General features: G+C 53.3%; 1 protein-coding gene across 4 annotated transcripts in view; it reads right to left on the minus strand.

Annotated features, from left to right (window-relative positions):
• The window catches only part of LOC107078118 (PDZ domain-containing protein 4), a 49,530-nt gene extending 36,693 nt beyond the window's left edge, over window positions 1-12,837 (minus strand). For 2 of the 4 annotated variants that reach the window (XM_069183586.1, XM_069183571.1), the window contains exon 1: window positions 9,049-12,837. In XM_069183586.1, coding sequence (XP_069039687.1) covers window positions 9,049-9,108 — 60 coding nt within the window. In that variant the 5' untranslated portion in view covers window positions 9,109-12,837. The remainder of the gene's footprint in view (window positions 1-9,048) is intronic. The other 2 variants (XM_069183583.1, XM_069183577.1) reach the window with 2 other exon arrangements.
• Between the last annotated feature and the right edge of the window lie 3,237 nt (window positions 12,838-16,074).

Below are 16,074 nucleotides of genomic sequence, written 5' to 3' on the forward strand. Positions count from 1 at the left end.
GAAGAGGACTGGTGCATCATCCAGGTGGGGTCATATCTAAAGTACTTACTTTAACACATCATCATCTTAATTGCTCACGATTCATAAAATTGTTCTAAACCTTCAGAAACTTTAATGGTGTTTAATGGCGACATTGGTTTTCAGGACCAAAGCTGGAAACTGCTGATCTACAGAAAAGGCACTCAGCGTTACAGTATAGATATTCAGCTCAGCTGTATAGACACACGGCTCTGCACTGAATACACTCAGTTCTATACTGTATACACTCAGCTCTGTACTGTATACACTAAGCTCTACAGTATATACACAAAGCTCTATAATACAGGTATCCAGCTTTACAGTATAGATATACGGCTCTGTAGTATAGACACTCATCTCTACAGTATAAACTCTCAGCTCTGTACTGCATATACACTCAGTTCTATAATATAGGCAATATAGGTCCATGGTCTATATAGCACAGGCACTCAGCTTTACAGTATACTGTATACACTCAAGTCTATAGTATAGGTTTTACAGTACATGCACTCAGCTCTATAGTATATAAACATGGCTCTACAGCATAAACAGCTCTACAGTATAAACAAGTGGCTCTTCAGTACAGACAGAGCCATACAGTATAAGTAACGGATAAACATGTACCTTTACAGTATAAAAAGCTATATAGCACACATTATACAGTATGTACACTCAGACATATAAAATTAAAAACTGTACAGTGTATACATAGCTCTGTTGTATAAACAGCTCTATAATATATGGACACATTTTTACAGTATAAACATGCAGTATACTGTACAGTAAACAGACTCCTGATATACTCCCAAACTCTTGGGCCTTTATTCTTAATCTGCTGGTCTCCTTTTAACTCACAGTCATACCCCTGTGCATGTACCACTGATGTTCTGCACGCCTAAACAATTTCTGTCATTCCACTTGATTGCATTTGATGGTAAGAGTCTTAAATTTCCTTATTTTGTGTTGCCATCCATTTACCCCCAATCTATTCACCCATTTACCCATTCATCCATTCATCCACCCATCTACCCATTCATTCATCCATCTATTCACCCATCTACCCATTCATTCATCCACCCATCTATTCACCCATCTACTCATTCATTCATTCATCCACCCATCTACCCATTCATTTATTTACCCATCAGTTCCACCATTCATCCTTTCACCTATTCCACCATTCATCCTTTCACCCATCCCACCATTCATCCTTTCACCCATCCAAACATTCATCCTTTCACCCATCCCGCCATTCACCCTTTCACCCATCCCGCCATTCACCCACCCATCCATCTATCTGTGCATCCAAGTATCCGTCCATCGTGTCCCCCGCGGCCCGCGCTGTTGAGAGCGAGGGACTGTCAGGGACACGTGTGTGTCAGAGGGAGTGGATCTGTCTGCGTGTGGGGGAGTGTGTGTTCATGCGTGTGGTTTCTGTGCCCTCCGAGCATGTGAGCGGCAGGTGTGTGCGTGTGGAAGCAAGTGGGTGTTCGTGCGAGGGAGTGTGTGTGCACAGTTTTGGCTCCTTGTGCACGTGTATGTGAAGGGACAGCAGGGATAGCAGGGAGTGTGTGTGTGTGGGTGTGTGTGTGTTGTCTGTCCGCAGAGTCGGTAATTAAAAGACTCTCCCTCTGCTCAGCAACCTCCTCCCAGACGAACTGCAATTGAACACACCTGGTGCGCGTGTGTCCGTGTGTCTGCGTGTGTGTGTGTGTGTGTGTGTGTGTGTGTGTGTGTGTGTGTGTCAGAGAGGGAAAGAGAGGAACAGCCCGTGTGAGGGGGGGGAGAGAGCAGGGGGAGTGTGTGTCTGTATGTGTGAAAAAAAAGACACATTAGTCTTGCCTAATGTCTGCCGTTGCCACAGAAACGGCATCCCATTGAGACATAAATTCGGCAGCACGCAGAACTGCTTAGGCTGCCGTGAGCCGGTGTCTGCAAACCCCGGCTGAGACACCGGGAGAGCGAGGGCGTGTCCGTGTGTCCGTGTGTCCGTGTGTCCGCGCTGGGCCAGCCCCTGAGCCTGGTGGACTCTGGGACTGCGAGGCGGCCGAACAACACAAAATGAAAGCTCTGATATTTCTGAGGTTTTAGGAAACGTTTTGCGGAGTTAATCTGTCTTGCAATTAAGCCCTTAATGAATATTTAATCCCAGTAGTTCCCTAAAGAAGAGCCCAAAAATCAGGTGAAGAATCAGGTGGAGGTTGTGCAAAACACGGATATCAAAATCGGCATGTAGTGTTTTAATGCTGCCAGAAGCGCTGGGCAGCACGTCTTTAACTACGGGAAAGATACGAGCTCTGTCCCCAAGAGGGAGGGACTTTGTCCCTGGGAGCGCCGAGCCAGCCGCAGGGTGGAGAGGACAGGCTAGCCGAGCCCATGATAGTGAGGACCAGAGCCCGGGCGATGTCCGGTACACCGCGCCCCGGAGCGTCCCTCTCCCAGCCCCTGCTGTCACGATCCTCATCCCTCCTCCCAAGGCGCTCCGACCCTTTCGGATTTGAGTTGGTAACGTGCCCCTGCCCCCTGCCCCCGGGGCTCAGTTTTAACTCCTTGTCCCCGTTCCGGATTTTAACTTGGTCTGGTCTCGGATGGATCCCCCGGTTCCTGGACCCTGGACTGCTCCCCGGATTTCCCCCTTGGACTGTTCGTTTGCCTTCGCCACGCCCCCCCGAGCACCCGATCACCGCCTTCACGCCCCCCCGTCTGTCAACCCGTCCTGATCCTCTACGTCTCTTCCCTGTTGTCCTTCTCCACTTACTTCCGGATTATACCGTCTGCACAGGGTCCTGAACTACGCTTACACCTGCGTGCTCCTGTGCACTGTGGCAGTGTCCCAGCTCCACCTCAACACACGACCCAGGAACACCAGATGGGGAACGCTGAGCTGGAAAGGACTACTTCAGAAAGGGAGCTGCACTGCAGGGAGCCGATTGGCTGTTTATGTCGACACATCACTGGCACACTTGGGAGGTGAGAAAAGTAGAATTTACACCCAAGAACATTATGTTAAAACTGCACAACACTCCAGCAAGGCCTCGTGTAGAATATTGTGCACAATTGTGGTCAACACTGTAAGAAGAATCCTGTATATTGGTGCTCTGGAAGAAATGTCGAGAAACGTTCTGGGACTTGAGTCCTACAGTGACGGGCCGAAGGAACTGAACCTCTTTTGTCTTGAGGAAAGAAGACTGTGAGGTGCCCTGAGTATTCAAAATCCTCAAAGGCGCTGACAAAGTCAACGCAGAGGACGTCTCCAGAGCCAACAGGTAAAACACAGACTGGGGGACCCAAGTGGAGACAACAGGGAGGTGCATTTAAAACTCTTCCATACCCAAGAAGTTTTTAAGAACATACATGTAGGAACAGTTACAAAAAAGCTAGGCCACTTGACCCCTCGGTCCTGTTTGGTAATTAATCTCAGGACCCCATCCACAGGGCTGTCTCAAGGGGGGGCAAGGTCCCCCCCCCATCCCCAATCCCACTTCACACACACATAAAAAATATCAATATATACATATACGTGTTCAAATATGTTTATAAAGCGACACACAAAACTCTTATTTTAACCCCAGATGAAATCTAAAGCTAGTGGGAGAGCAGATGCTTCATTCAGAGCTGGAGGCCTGTCCCGCACTCACTCCGTCATCAGCTGCCGGCTCGAAGTGACTGCGGCCCAGCTAAACCAGCTGGGAAAAAGGGGTTAGCCGGTGGGAAAATGGCGAGCACAAGCAGAGACGGGGACACATTTCGAAGGAAAGAAGGAGAGAAGGAAAAGGACGCAGAAGAGGGGAGGACGCACGTGTCTGTGGGAGGGTTCGTGGTCAAACCCAGGAGCGGAGATCTCGATGACGACAGGGACGCCGGCAGTGAGACACCTGAAGGTACCGACAGCAGGAGCAACAACGGCGGTGGGAAGTTGTGTTCGGTTCTGTGTGTCTGTTTGCGCAGGCCGGTCAGAGAGCTGTTGCATCACCTCAAAGCGGCTCCCTACTGACACCACCACACACAAGAACCCCCCTACCCTGGGCCCCACGACTCCCCCCCCCGGGTCCCGTGACACCAGCCCCGCCCCTGGCCCCGCCCCTGGCCCCGCCCAGCTCTTGAGTCAGCCCCGCCCATCCAGCTGCTTCTTGAGAGAAGCCAGGGTGTGTTGGCTTCAGCAACATGACCTGGCGGCTCTCTTCACACTCAGTCCACGGCCTTTTAGGTGAAGAAGGGCCACTCGTTCTCAGCTTGAAATGCACTTGTACGTGATATATTGGAGCTCTCCTCACTAATGTTGACACCCGTACGCAGGATGCCGTGTTTGCTCAGCGAGCCGTTGTCATACAGCTGCGGCGTGTTTGTACTGCGACTTCCCTCTGCGGCGAGGCCTGTGGGTCAATACGCGCTGAGAGACATTTGAGAGGGCCGTTTTAAAAGGCTGATTAAATCCCGTTTCTATGTGAACAAGCGCTTAGCTGAGCTTATTAACTCTGGGAAGGCGCCATCGGGAGTCAGGCTGAGAGGAGGGCTGTGGTGCCTAGGCGGCCGGGTGTGTCTGCCCACGGCAAGGGACGAGCCAGAAACGAGACAAGAGCCCGGTGTGCGGAGTAAGGAAGCAGGAGAGGGGATGCTCATGTGTTTTTCCCAGTTTCTGTGCTTTCCCTCCATCTCTGATTCTACTTTCCGACGTTTTCGGTAACAGAGAGGACCCACGAGCAGATCCACTCATTCCATGGGCGTGTCTGCTTGTGCAAATTCGTAGCGGGCCGCTGTCTTCAGTCCAAAAATGACCACAACCATGTTTGTCTGGACGCGTTAGCGGGTCTCTTTTTGGTTCCCCTCGCACTCTACAGTTGGAATCGTTCCTTTCTGCAATCGATGTGATGTCCACTGTGGAGGGGGAGAACAAGCATCCTTCTGGTATATTTTAAATGACATCGATCTGCGTTCAAGGCCCTCACCACCCGAGATCCAGACGCCCTGCGATAATAGCGCTCGGGCGAAACCGAACGTCACGGGCGTTGCTAGCCACTCGTGCGGCGTCTGTAGTCCGTCGTGTTTTCCAATGCGCTGCCTGTGAACACGTTGGGCCCTCTTGCACACAGCCTGCCAGTTCCTGTTACTGCCACCCCCCGCCAGCCCCCACTCCCTGGATTCTGTGCCTTTTTCAAAACCACGACGCCGATTAATTGCTCTCTGCTCTCTGCTCGCTGTACACCGGCGCCTGTTTCCTGTCGGCAGATCAGCGCTTGGAATAACATCACCTTGAGCCAGGCACAACCTGCACCCCCCCCGTCAGCGCGCACTCATCCACAGAGGAGAGGGAGAGGAGGAGTGGGGCGCGGGGCCCCCGCCGCAGGAGCAGGAGCGAGGTGAGCTTGCCGCGCTGGCGAGGGCCTGCGTTAGCACAGGAGCCAGCGGCACCCCAGCTAATGGAAGACCGTCTGGTTGAGATCTGGGTGAGAGACCCCCACGGCGACAGCCCCGGGCCGCTCCGCAGGAACGAGACACAGCGAGGAAGGCAGAGATGGAAAGAGGGACAGCTAGGGACGGGAAAGCAATAAAACGAATATAAAACAAACGAAACCCGCTCGCCCAAAACAAGGCTCTTCGAGGAATGCTCTTCACATTACCTTAGAAATCTCAGTGGCAGGCAGCAGAAGGAGCCCCTGTCGGCACTGGTTTATCTACTGGGTTATGCTTTTTCAGGTGTGGCCTTAAAGGGTCTGTTCTGGGCCTGGTGCCTGGAGGAGAAGGTCGGAAAGGCAAGGCAGAGGCCCAGCAGAAGGAAGCCGTGTTGGAGTGTGCTCTGTTTGGTGCCCAGAGTTAAGTCTCTGAGGTTGCTGAACATCGGGGGGGCGGGATGAAGTGACTCTCTTCTTTCTTGGAAAAGGCTGTCCATACTCAAGATAGGGGTTCCATGGAGCACATGTTGCATACAAGTACTAACACACAGAACTAACAGCTTACATCCATCTTACAATTTGCACAGGGGAGACCCTGTGGGCGCTGCAGGTCCATGTGTGAGCTGATATCCCCAGCTCCGCCTCTACGAATTCTCAAGACTGGGCTTTTGCTTCTGTGACATCTGCATGGATAAAAAAGGTCTTGGCTGTGGTTCTCTGAAAGCTCTTTTGCAGCCGGACAGAATCATTACCGGCTCAATGAGGAGGCAGGTTTGGGGAGACCATGTCTCTACCACGTGTTTGTGGCAGAGACCAGCAGCAACTCGGGGGGGGGGGGGGGGGAGGACAGGTGCCTCACAGATGGCCGCCAATCCCACAGTGCCCTAGGGCTGAGGGAAGTTTGCAGAGCAGTGTACGCACAAGGAGGGGGCAGAGGAAGGGGAGAAGGTTTGAAGACCAAGACCCTGGCCGCAGGAATTAACTGCTCACGATGCACTGCACTGCTCCCAAAGAGACAGGGCCTTGTGCTTTGACAAATTCTCTTTTCGGGCTGTATGGAATGGGTATACAAGTATCAGCACTGCGAGGGGATCAGCCTGCGGTGGACTATAGAAGCCTTGGTCTTTGCTGAACGCAAAAGGAAGGCAGGGGAAGCTCACTGACACGTTTGACTCATTGTGCTGCAGACCTCCTGCCACTGTGTGTGAGAGCCTGGCCGGTCAGGGTGGGGCCCCGGCGCTGGACACTGGCAGGGGCCCAGTCACACTCTGTCACGTCTGTTGGCCAGCTGGGAGAGAGGTCAAGGAGGTACGCTGGCCCGCAGTGTAAGACTGCAGCTGTTCTGGCGTGTTCCTCGACACAACCGAGTGTATACCGCAGGAAGGGCCTTGGTGTGGAGTATATTGGCTGTACTTTGTTCTGGTCTGAAGGGACTCCTGATTGGTTCAAGTGCTGACATACAGTGTGCACTCGGATCTATCCCACCTCCTGGCGACCGGCCTGATCAGAGGATTGATCTCTGGGGTTTTTTCGGAGCGAGGTGCTTCTGGATGCACAATGAGCCGCAAGCCCACAGCTAGGGTGGACCTTCCGCAGGGAATGCTGAGAGAGACAGTGAATTACAAGCAGCCGGCTGCTTCCGTCCTCCAGCTGGGGGTCTGTTTCCGAAGTGCCGAGCTCCCCAGGGGTCCCGCGATGTGTTCCGACGTGTCTGCAGCTCCTCCATGGAGGAGGAGGCTCAGCTCCCCTGGCAGACAGACAGTCCTTTCTCTCAGACAGCGGGCACAGTCGCCTCGTGACCACGCACAGCTCCTCCACCGGAGCGGAAACGTGGGGTGACCTCCACAATACAACAATGAGGCGACCTCCGTTCTTTTTCCTCTCCCACTCTCTCTCTCTCACTTCTTTTTCACAGCCACTCATCCTTCACCATTCAGCCTGGCTCTCCTGCTCCGCGAACCGCTAAAATCAATTACTCCCGTCATCAAAAGGCAAACAGCAGAAAAACGCACAACCCACCCCCCACCTGTCTGTAATCCTGGGGCTGTCTCTATATAAAATCCCAATTACAGCTCTGACACGCGGCCCCCCTCTCTCCCCTCGCCGCTGCACAGCTAACCTGTAGCCATGGCAACCCCCTGTGGCCCGCACCCCACCGTGGGGTCGGGGGTCGTCGAAATGATGAAGTGAGAGATAAGGTCAGCCCCCCCAGCCCCCTGCGGCCCGGGTCCCTGGGCACACGGCACATTCCTGCACACAGGGGCCCCTCCAAGCCCGCGCTGTCCGCGCTGGAGGGGCGCTGGGCTGTGCCCGGCACACAGCTCCCTTATCGCCAGTAGCAGCCCCCTCCCCCATGCTAAGGCAGTGCATAAAATTGAATAGCAACATCGAATATACAACTCGGTTTGCATTTTAAGGTGGGAGTTGGGGGGGCTGTGTTGTGGTTTGAGCTATTGCACAGCAGCCTACTCCGGGTGCAGTCACTTGGTCCAGGTGTGTCCGTGCCCCCCCCGACACCACCCCCGCGCTCCCCAGCGTGAACATCGCCTCCTGCAGGAGCTTCTGCAGCTGCAGTGGGAGCGTTGCCCTGCCCGACACACGGAGCACAAGTATATAATTCAAATGATACTAAATACAATAGAGAAAATCTATTCTTATCCACATTGTAATTGTGAATTGTAATTCTTAGTCTTAGTCTTAGTCTTAGTCTCTTAGTCTCTTAGTCTCTTAGTCTCTTAGTCTCTTAGTCTCTTAGTCTCTTAGTCTCTTAGTCTCTTAGTCTCTTAGTCTCTTAGTCTCTCATTCTCTCATTCTCTCATTCTCTCATTCTCTCAGTCTCTTAGTCTCTTAGTCTCTTAGTCTCTTAGTCTCTTAGTCTCTTAGTCTCTTAGTCTCTCAGTCTCTCAGTCTCTCAGTCTCATTCCACTAAGGGCTGTTGGCTATTGTGTTAGCCTGACGCTACATTCTCGCCCTGCGTCCGAAGAGTGTGAGAGGTGGGGGGGCGCGAGGACCTACACAGGGACAGACTCCCCAGGCCTGTCCGATAGCAGTGCCTGGGGATCCTCTCTGTACACCTGACCCACCCCCACTCCACACACAATAAAATAATTACGAGTGATCTCAGGCCACCAGCTCCCCCCCAGCTGGGTCGAAAGGTCAGTCTGCACACGCCACCAAGGGGACGATTGCCATGGAAACACAGTGAAAACAGACCGCGGCTGTGTGTGTACCTGTCACTGTGCCCCAAACTGTGACAATTCAATTACTGCTATACTATATACTAAGGTTCCCTTAGTCAGTCTTCACCGCCCTGAGAAGCTGACATCCCCCAGAGGGCAGCACAGTGGGCCTGTTCATCTGGGGCAGTGGACCAGTGCAGCCACACACAAGGGAAGAACCTTAAACCCAGTAGACATACAGGTACAGCGTGCTGCACACACCCCGACGAGGGCAACAGGACACAAAAGACACGTGAGAATCCAGGGCAGATCGCGGCTATAAGGAGACAGGAAAGGGGGGGGGACAGGCACCAGCGTCCTGGAGACAGACACAGACAGGAAGACTGGGAACATGCAAAGTCACACAGACAGAGACACGGGCCCGTGCAGGCCGGGACAAGGCAGAGAGAAGCCGCACTGACCTGGAACATGACCCGGTACTGTTCCTCTGGCTTCTGGACCACACACATGTTACAACCCATGGTGGTAGAGCTGCACAGTCAGCCTCAGCAGCCCCTCGCAGCCCGGCTCGGCTCGGCTCGGCTCGGTTCAACCCGGACCCACTGTAATCCCACAGTCTCCGTCCCGCCTTGGCCTTCAGATGAGGTCGAAGCAGGAATCCAAGATAGAATAGAATCCACTATAAATCCTCTCCAGCTGGGATCCTGGATCAGAACCAGAACTCGATTCCTGGAGCGAGGTGTGCAGGGGGAATGTTTAATCCAGGAGCCCGAAGAATTGTTTCAATAATCCAGAGCAAAGAGCCGTCTCTCACTTGTTCCAGCTCCCGATCGCTCTTGCTTAGCTTTTCAAAATGGGACAGTTTCTGATGCTCCAGGGAGCCACCCCCGAACTGCAATGGCAGGGTTCAAGATTTGCTGGGTTTTTCCAGCTCTAGAGCAGTTTTGTATGAAAAACGATGCTGGCGATATATGTATATGTATATATATGCACTATATATACATATACATATATATTCAAACAAGTCTGAAGTGAACTTCTCCCAGCTGTTAGGTGTTGGGGAGCTCCATGGCTGGCGAGGTGGGGCCTGGCAGAGAACGACTGGGAGGAAGGATCCGAAGGGAGAGCAGAGGGAGTCAAGCTGTCCCTGCAGTGCCGATGGATTCACCCAGGGGGACAGGAGAGGACCGGACACTCCATCGACACGCCCCCCTCCCCCCCAGCTCAGTCCTGGACCGCCTCGGGCTTGAAGCTCTACCTGTGAGCACTCTCTGGCTCAGGATCTGTCCTGGCCTCCGCCTCTCTCTCTCTCTCTCTCTCTCTCTCTACAGGGCCTCTCTCTTGAGCCTCTTCAACTCATTTAACATGAAACTGCCAGGCTCATCGGTGGACTTGTTTAAGCCACGCAGCATTTTCCACGGGGGTGTCTCTCCGCCGGGTCCCAGGCCTTGACTGCTGGACAGGTGGGCAGACAGGCCGGGAGAGTAAACCAGGAGACCACAGCAGGTAGTGCAGCCGGTGCAGACTGACCAGCTCGCCGACCGGCAGGCTCTGAGCGGGCCCGAGAGGACAGCGAAGCGAGCCCGGCGCTAGAGAGATGCTCCTCGGAGGTCTCACCCCAGCCCCGAGCGCCGGTCCTCCCCTGGGCTGTGGGAGCCAGTCGCTTAGCTGTGCAGGACGTTCTGAAGCTCTGCGGTGCACAGAGGGATCACAGCCCTCAGCCCAACCTCCCCTGGGGTGCTGAAGCCACAGCTACAAGCCTGGAGCATCCACGGCTCTCAGAGCTGCACAGGCCACAGCAGGCCTTCAACGGGCTTAAACGCACATCAGTAGAAGATACACATCAGTGCCTGGGGAGGCCTGGAACTGTCTGTGCAATTGTCTGCGGCTCTTGTAGTGGCTCCCTGAGCTGAGAAATCAGTCCTGTCCCCTTCCAGAGAGGAAGCACAAGAGACAACGCTGGTGGCCAGTCCTCATGGCCCCTCCCAGCCACCGTGTGCCAGATGGCCACAGGGCATGTCCTGTAACACTGCGATGCTCCTTCTCCTAGTCTTCTCTCTCGGGTCGTTGTTTTAAACGTTGTCTCCCCCTAAATCTACTCCCCTCTGTCTCTTTCCTGGTTACCTACTGAAATGTCAAGGTATTTGTTGTCTGTAATTGAATTTAATTGTATTACCTCCCGCAGGCTAATGTCTTAATAAAAGATCCTGACACAGATACCACCTGGGATTGTTCTTTCTGACCAATGGCAAAATCAATAAGGGATCAATAGATCATAGCAAAGTGGCCAGGCAGGACTGGATTTAAATGCTGTGTCTATGCCGACTAAAGGTGAAAGCCATCTTCACTCCAGTCTCTCCAGTTCAATCAGAACTGCTGAGCTGTTGACAAAGAGCAGGCTCTTACAGTCCTAATGAACAGGTGAGAGCAAATACTGAAACACTTAAGGAAAAATAAGTTAATAGATAAAATTACATGTATATTTACATTTTTTCATTCCAACACCTATCTTACAGTGTTGCTGTATTATCCTGTCTCTCTCCTTCAATGCATTTCTTGAAAAAAGGCATTCAACAAGTAACTGACCATGAAAGCAACTTACTTAAGATGACTGTGTCTCTGCCTGACAGCCAGATCTCCCTGTCTGTGTGTGTGTCTTTATCGGTCAAAGCTGGTGAATATAAGCCTTTAATATTAATCTAATATTCATCTCATAATCCCAGTGCTCCAACAAGGTGGTGCTCTCTCTCTCTCTCTTGCTGCAGTATCAGAGAGCCCCAGATTACAGCAACTTCAGCATCTGTTCCTCCTGAAGGAAAAAAAAAAACGCAGGATTTCTGTTTCTTTTCAAATCTGCTGCTTTATGCCTTATCTGTCAGCTGAGCATGAAATAAAAACGCCAGACCGGTAGAGGAGGAAACCAATGTAAGCACTTTCCCGCTGGAAGCCACAGGGCTGTGTGATGATTCTCTCTAATCCTTTTTTAAACGCCTGCCAAGAGGTTACCTAATTCTATTTTAAAGCACGAGGAGCCTTCAGACAATATGACACGAAATGCACGAAGGATAACAAAATGGCCTGGTTGCAGCTGAATTCAACCACGCGCTTAAGGCAGCCCGGATATCTCGACCAAATCACAAATGCTCTTTACTCACCGAGCACAGGAGCCTGGCACGAGCCCTAGGACCCCTGTCTGTGTGTCAGACGGTCAGATGGCCACACAGCTTCCCGGTAAACACAGACCTGTGCAGCACGAACCTGGAGCAGACTGTGAGCTCGGCTGCACCTCTCCCTGTGTCTCCCCCCTCGGCTTACAGATAAATCACAGCCTCTTTCATTTTCAACACAGCGCGTGCACACACACACACACACACACACACACACAGAGGCAGGAGGCAGGAGGCAGGAGGCAGGAGGCAGGTGGGCTTGCTCACGACCTGGGCTGAACACGCCACACAATGACACGAGGAGCAGTTCGCTAACGGGACCCGACCGGGCTCCGAGGGCGACCAGGCCAGCAGCTGGAACAAGCGGAGGGATCCGGGGATGGAGGTGGGGGAATAAATCAGGCTCGCTTTTCCGGGTCCTCCACGCTGCTCCCAGAGAGAAGAGCCGCCGAGTCCAGAAAGCAGGTCCCTGCAGAACAGCCGGAGCCGGACCTGGGCGGGATCGGGCTGCGCTGTGCAGTGGCCTCTCCGATCCCGATAGAAGCGTTGCCGACGGGAACGGGAAGCCCACCTTCTCTCGTTTAATTAGTCCTCAGCAATCTCGGCATAGCAATCTCCCTCCTGCTGCCTCTGCTTGTCGTTAAAAAAAAAAACTTCCAGATCTCCAGCCAGGTGGGTGTCTCAGGAAGGCAGCCCGGGTACCAGCGACACGAGATACCCCATCATTAACAGCAGCAAAATATGGGTTAATCTTCAAATCGGCAGAGCAAGAGGAGAACAAGGCTGAAAAGAGAGACCCAGCACCTCCTGAAGCTGTGTTTCAATTACTAACGACAGTGGTGCCGCCAGCAGACGCCTGTGTGCTGTAAGTGCACCGTGTCTTCAATCCGAGCAGTCCGGAAGGCAAGGTGCCGGAGCAGGTAGTGGGATCAGCTGTGTCCGTGTGGAGAGGAATTCAGGACGCTGAGGCTGAAGCAACAGAGACCAAATTTCCACCAGCCTCAATTTCTCCTGCTGTTCCGGACAGCGTATCTCTCTCTCTCTTTTCATCTGCTCGCTTGCTCAAACCCCCCTCCCTCCTCCTCCTCCTCCTCTCTCTCTCTCCCTCTCCCTCTCCCTCTCCCTCTCTCGCTCTGTGGATACAGAATTACCTTGCAGTTCTGCCTGTCTTTTCTGTTTCTGTATTTGTGTGTGTGTGTGCTGGCAGGGCTCTCCGACACTGCAGCAAACCCTGGGAACGCACAACTCCAGTGAACAGCACACACTGTCCGGAGACAGAGGAGGAGAGAGGGACAGGGAGAGGAGGAGACAGAAAGAAGAGAGAGGGACAGGGAGAAGAGGAGAAAGAGAGAGGAGAGAGGGACAGGGAGAGGAGGAGACAGAGAGAGGAGAGAGGGACAGGGAGAGGAGGAGACAGAGAGAGGAGAGAGGGACAGGGAGAGGAGGGGACAGAGAGAGGAGAGAGGGACAGGGAGAAGGAGGGACAGAGAGAGGAGAGAGGGACAGGGAGAGGAGAGAGGGACAGGGAGAGGAGGAGACAGAGAGAGGAGAGAGGGACAGGGAGAAGGAGGGACAGAGAGAGGAGAGAGGGACAGGGAGAGGAGGAGACAGAGAGAGGAGAGAGGGACAGAGAGAGGAGGGGACAGAGAGAGGAGAGAGGGACAGGGAGAGGAGGAAGGTGTGGAGGGATTCGGGAGAGAGGAAACTGGGAGTCCAGGTGAGTGGAAGGAAGTGGGGAGAAGGAGGAAGTGGGACCGTGTGGGGGACACGGGGGGCAGAGGAGATGGGGGAGAGGGGGGAGAGGCGCGCTGAGGGGAGCAGGAAGAAACGGGAGGGCTGGCGAGCCGGGGGAGGGAGAGGGAGAGCCGGTGGCGGCCCCGTGTTGCTATGAGACTGCTCCAGTGTGAAGCCACTGATGCCGACCTCACTGCGCTGAGACGCGAGTGCTTGTCGTGTTTGTGGCACTAATCTGAAGCAGTCAACAAGCGCGCCAGCAAACCAACTGGAACCTCGTCTGCGCGGAGGAGGAAGTGTGTGTGTGTGTGGTTAGGGAGAGGGGAGCCAGGGAGACAGCTGAAACACTAAGCAGGCCTGGAGAAGAGGGAGACAGCTGAGCGCTGAAAGACAGGTAGAGGCAGGGAAGGCAGCTGAGCGAGAGAGACGTTCAGGAGGCGCCTGAATGTTACATGAGTACGAACGAGCAGCTTGGACGGCTCGTTTAGGCGTCACTCAAGCCGGGCACATGGGTACAAACAAGCGCCGAGCTCAGGGCTGTAGGTGTGTCAGTGCGGCTCTTCTCACAAAAGCGCCGCCCGTTCCGGCCCGGAGACTGGCGCTGGTGAGCTCCTTCCTGAGGGAGATGTCATTGAAGAGACGCTGGAAAAGTACTACCCAGTTCCCCGTGCTGTGGGCCACAGCTCCTAGCGCCCAGCTGGAGCGCGCAGACCGTACAGCAGGCCTGTCCACCCAGCAGGCTGGGGGGGGGGTCGTTCGCGCCTTTGCTCGTGTCCTCTCCGTCCTCCCCACACCTGGGCGGCTCTCGCGGGGCAGGAGGATGGGCTCTGCTCCAGCTGCCGTCAGCAGTGTGTGTGTGTGTGTGTGTGTGTGTGTGTGTGTGTGTGTGTGCTGTAGGCGTGCTGATGGCTGCTCTCGCGTTCTCGGTGCCCCTCGATCTCTCTGTCTCCACAGCCCTTCTCAGCTCTCCTGGTGCCTCTGTTCCAGCCTCTCTCCATGTACTGCATTCCTCTCTCTGGCCTTGTCTTTCGTCCTGTCCCACTGCTCTTTCTTGACTCCTCTATCCCTCCCTTCTCCTCTCTCCCCTCTGCTCCTGACTCCCTGCTGATACCTTTATTTCCACACCTTCCTCTCTCCCTCCACCCCTTCCTCTCTCTCGCTAAGTGCCCTCACTCCGTCTCTAATTATTATTTCCTAATTGACAACTAGGGAGGAACGCCATTGGCCGGGTGCCATCAGCTCAGGGGGCTCAGAAATGTACAGAACGTTTCTACATTTCCCCTCTCTCCCTCCCCTTCCCCATCCTCAAAAATCTTCAGCACTCATGTTCCCTCTCTCCCTATATCTCCCCTGCCTGTCTCTTGCTCCCAGATATTCAAGCAGTATTGATCATTTCCTCTTCCTCTTTCTGTTCCTGCAACTCTCACAGAATTAACTACATTATTCAACACTCTCCCTCCAGTTCTCTGTCTCTCTGCCTCTCCTCTGTCTCTCTCCCTCTGTTCCTCCAGCTCTCTGCCTATCCTGTCTCTCACTCTGTTCCTCCAGCTCTCTGTCTCTGTTCCTCCAGCTCTCTGTCTCTGTTCCTCCAGCTCTCTGTCTCCCTCCCTCTGTTCCTCCAGCTCTCTCTACCTCTGCCAGCTGTCTTTCTGTCTGTTTGAATCTCTCTGCCCCTCTGTTCAGCGGTGCTATGACATGTCCTTTACGATGCTCCACTGCTAATGCGCCAGCGACTTGTGTGAACGAAATCACATTGCTGTCACTCACAATGCTGGAAAGAGTAAGCACATGGACGGGTATCTAGTGTCATAGAAACAGGTTTATTCCATGCTGAAGGGAAAGGAAGAAAGACAAGCCAAAACATTGTCTCTCTTTTTCAGCCTGGAATAAACCTTTACCTGTTCCTTTGCATCTTACGCATGCTGACACATCTCCCTACTCAAACTTCTTCATCTAATGTCTTCGATGACCTTCATATACTGAAGACACAATGCATTTTTAATAATGGGACAAATAGGAATGCAGACATGACATGCAAAATAAAGGAGGACTGCTTAAACATTTGGGGTTTGTTACAGTATGTCGTATTCACACAGCACGCAACAGAGGCTGTAGGACAGTATTTTTTCTCCACCATGCTGTTTCACCAGGAAAGAAGTGGCTTGCGCTTAATTTAACATGCCAAAAGATGATAAAGATCTCAAGCACATTTCTGAGAAATGTCGAACTGCTAATGTTTTGCTCGGCTGAAATTTCCACTCATCTCTATGGCCCAATAAGAGATTGTGTGTGCACAAAGCTCACAGTGGACCCCGAGGTGCTCAAAGATATTTGCTCTCCATGGCGTATCCCCACCTCTCTCTCTCTCTCCCGAGTCTCCCTGCCCCCTCCCTCTCTGCCCCTCATTCATTCACACACACATCCCTGTCTGGAGGAACGAATGCGGTATGAGCCGTTAATAACCGTAATAAAAACAAAGCTGACACTGATTGCAGAGCAGGGTTGCCCTGTGTCACAGCGCTGTCACTTCACTTCTCTCTCTCTCTCTGGTTCTCTTACACACACGCACCCTCCATCGCTCCCATA

This window comes from Lepisosteus oculatus, chromosome 2 (genome assembly GCF_040954835.1).
Source record: "Lepisosteus oculatus isolate fLepOcu1 chromosome 2, fLepOcu1.hap2, whole genome shotgun sequence".
Classification (NCBI taxonomy): domain Eukaryota; kingdom Metazoa; phylum Chordata; class Actinopteri; order Semionotiformes; family Lepisosteidae; genus Lepisosteus; species Lepisosteus oculatus.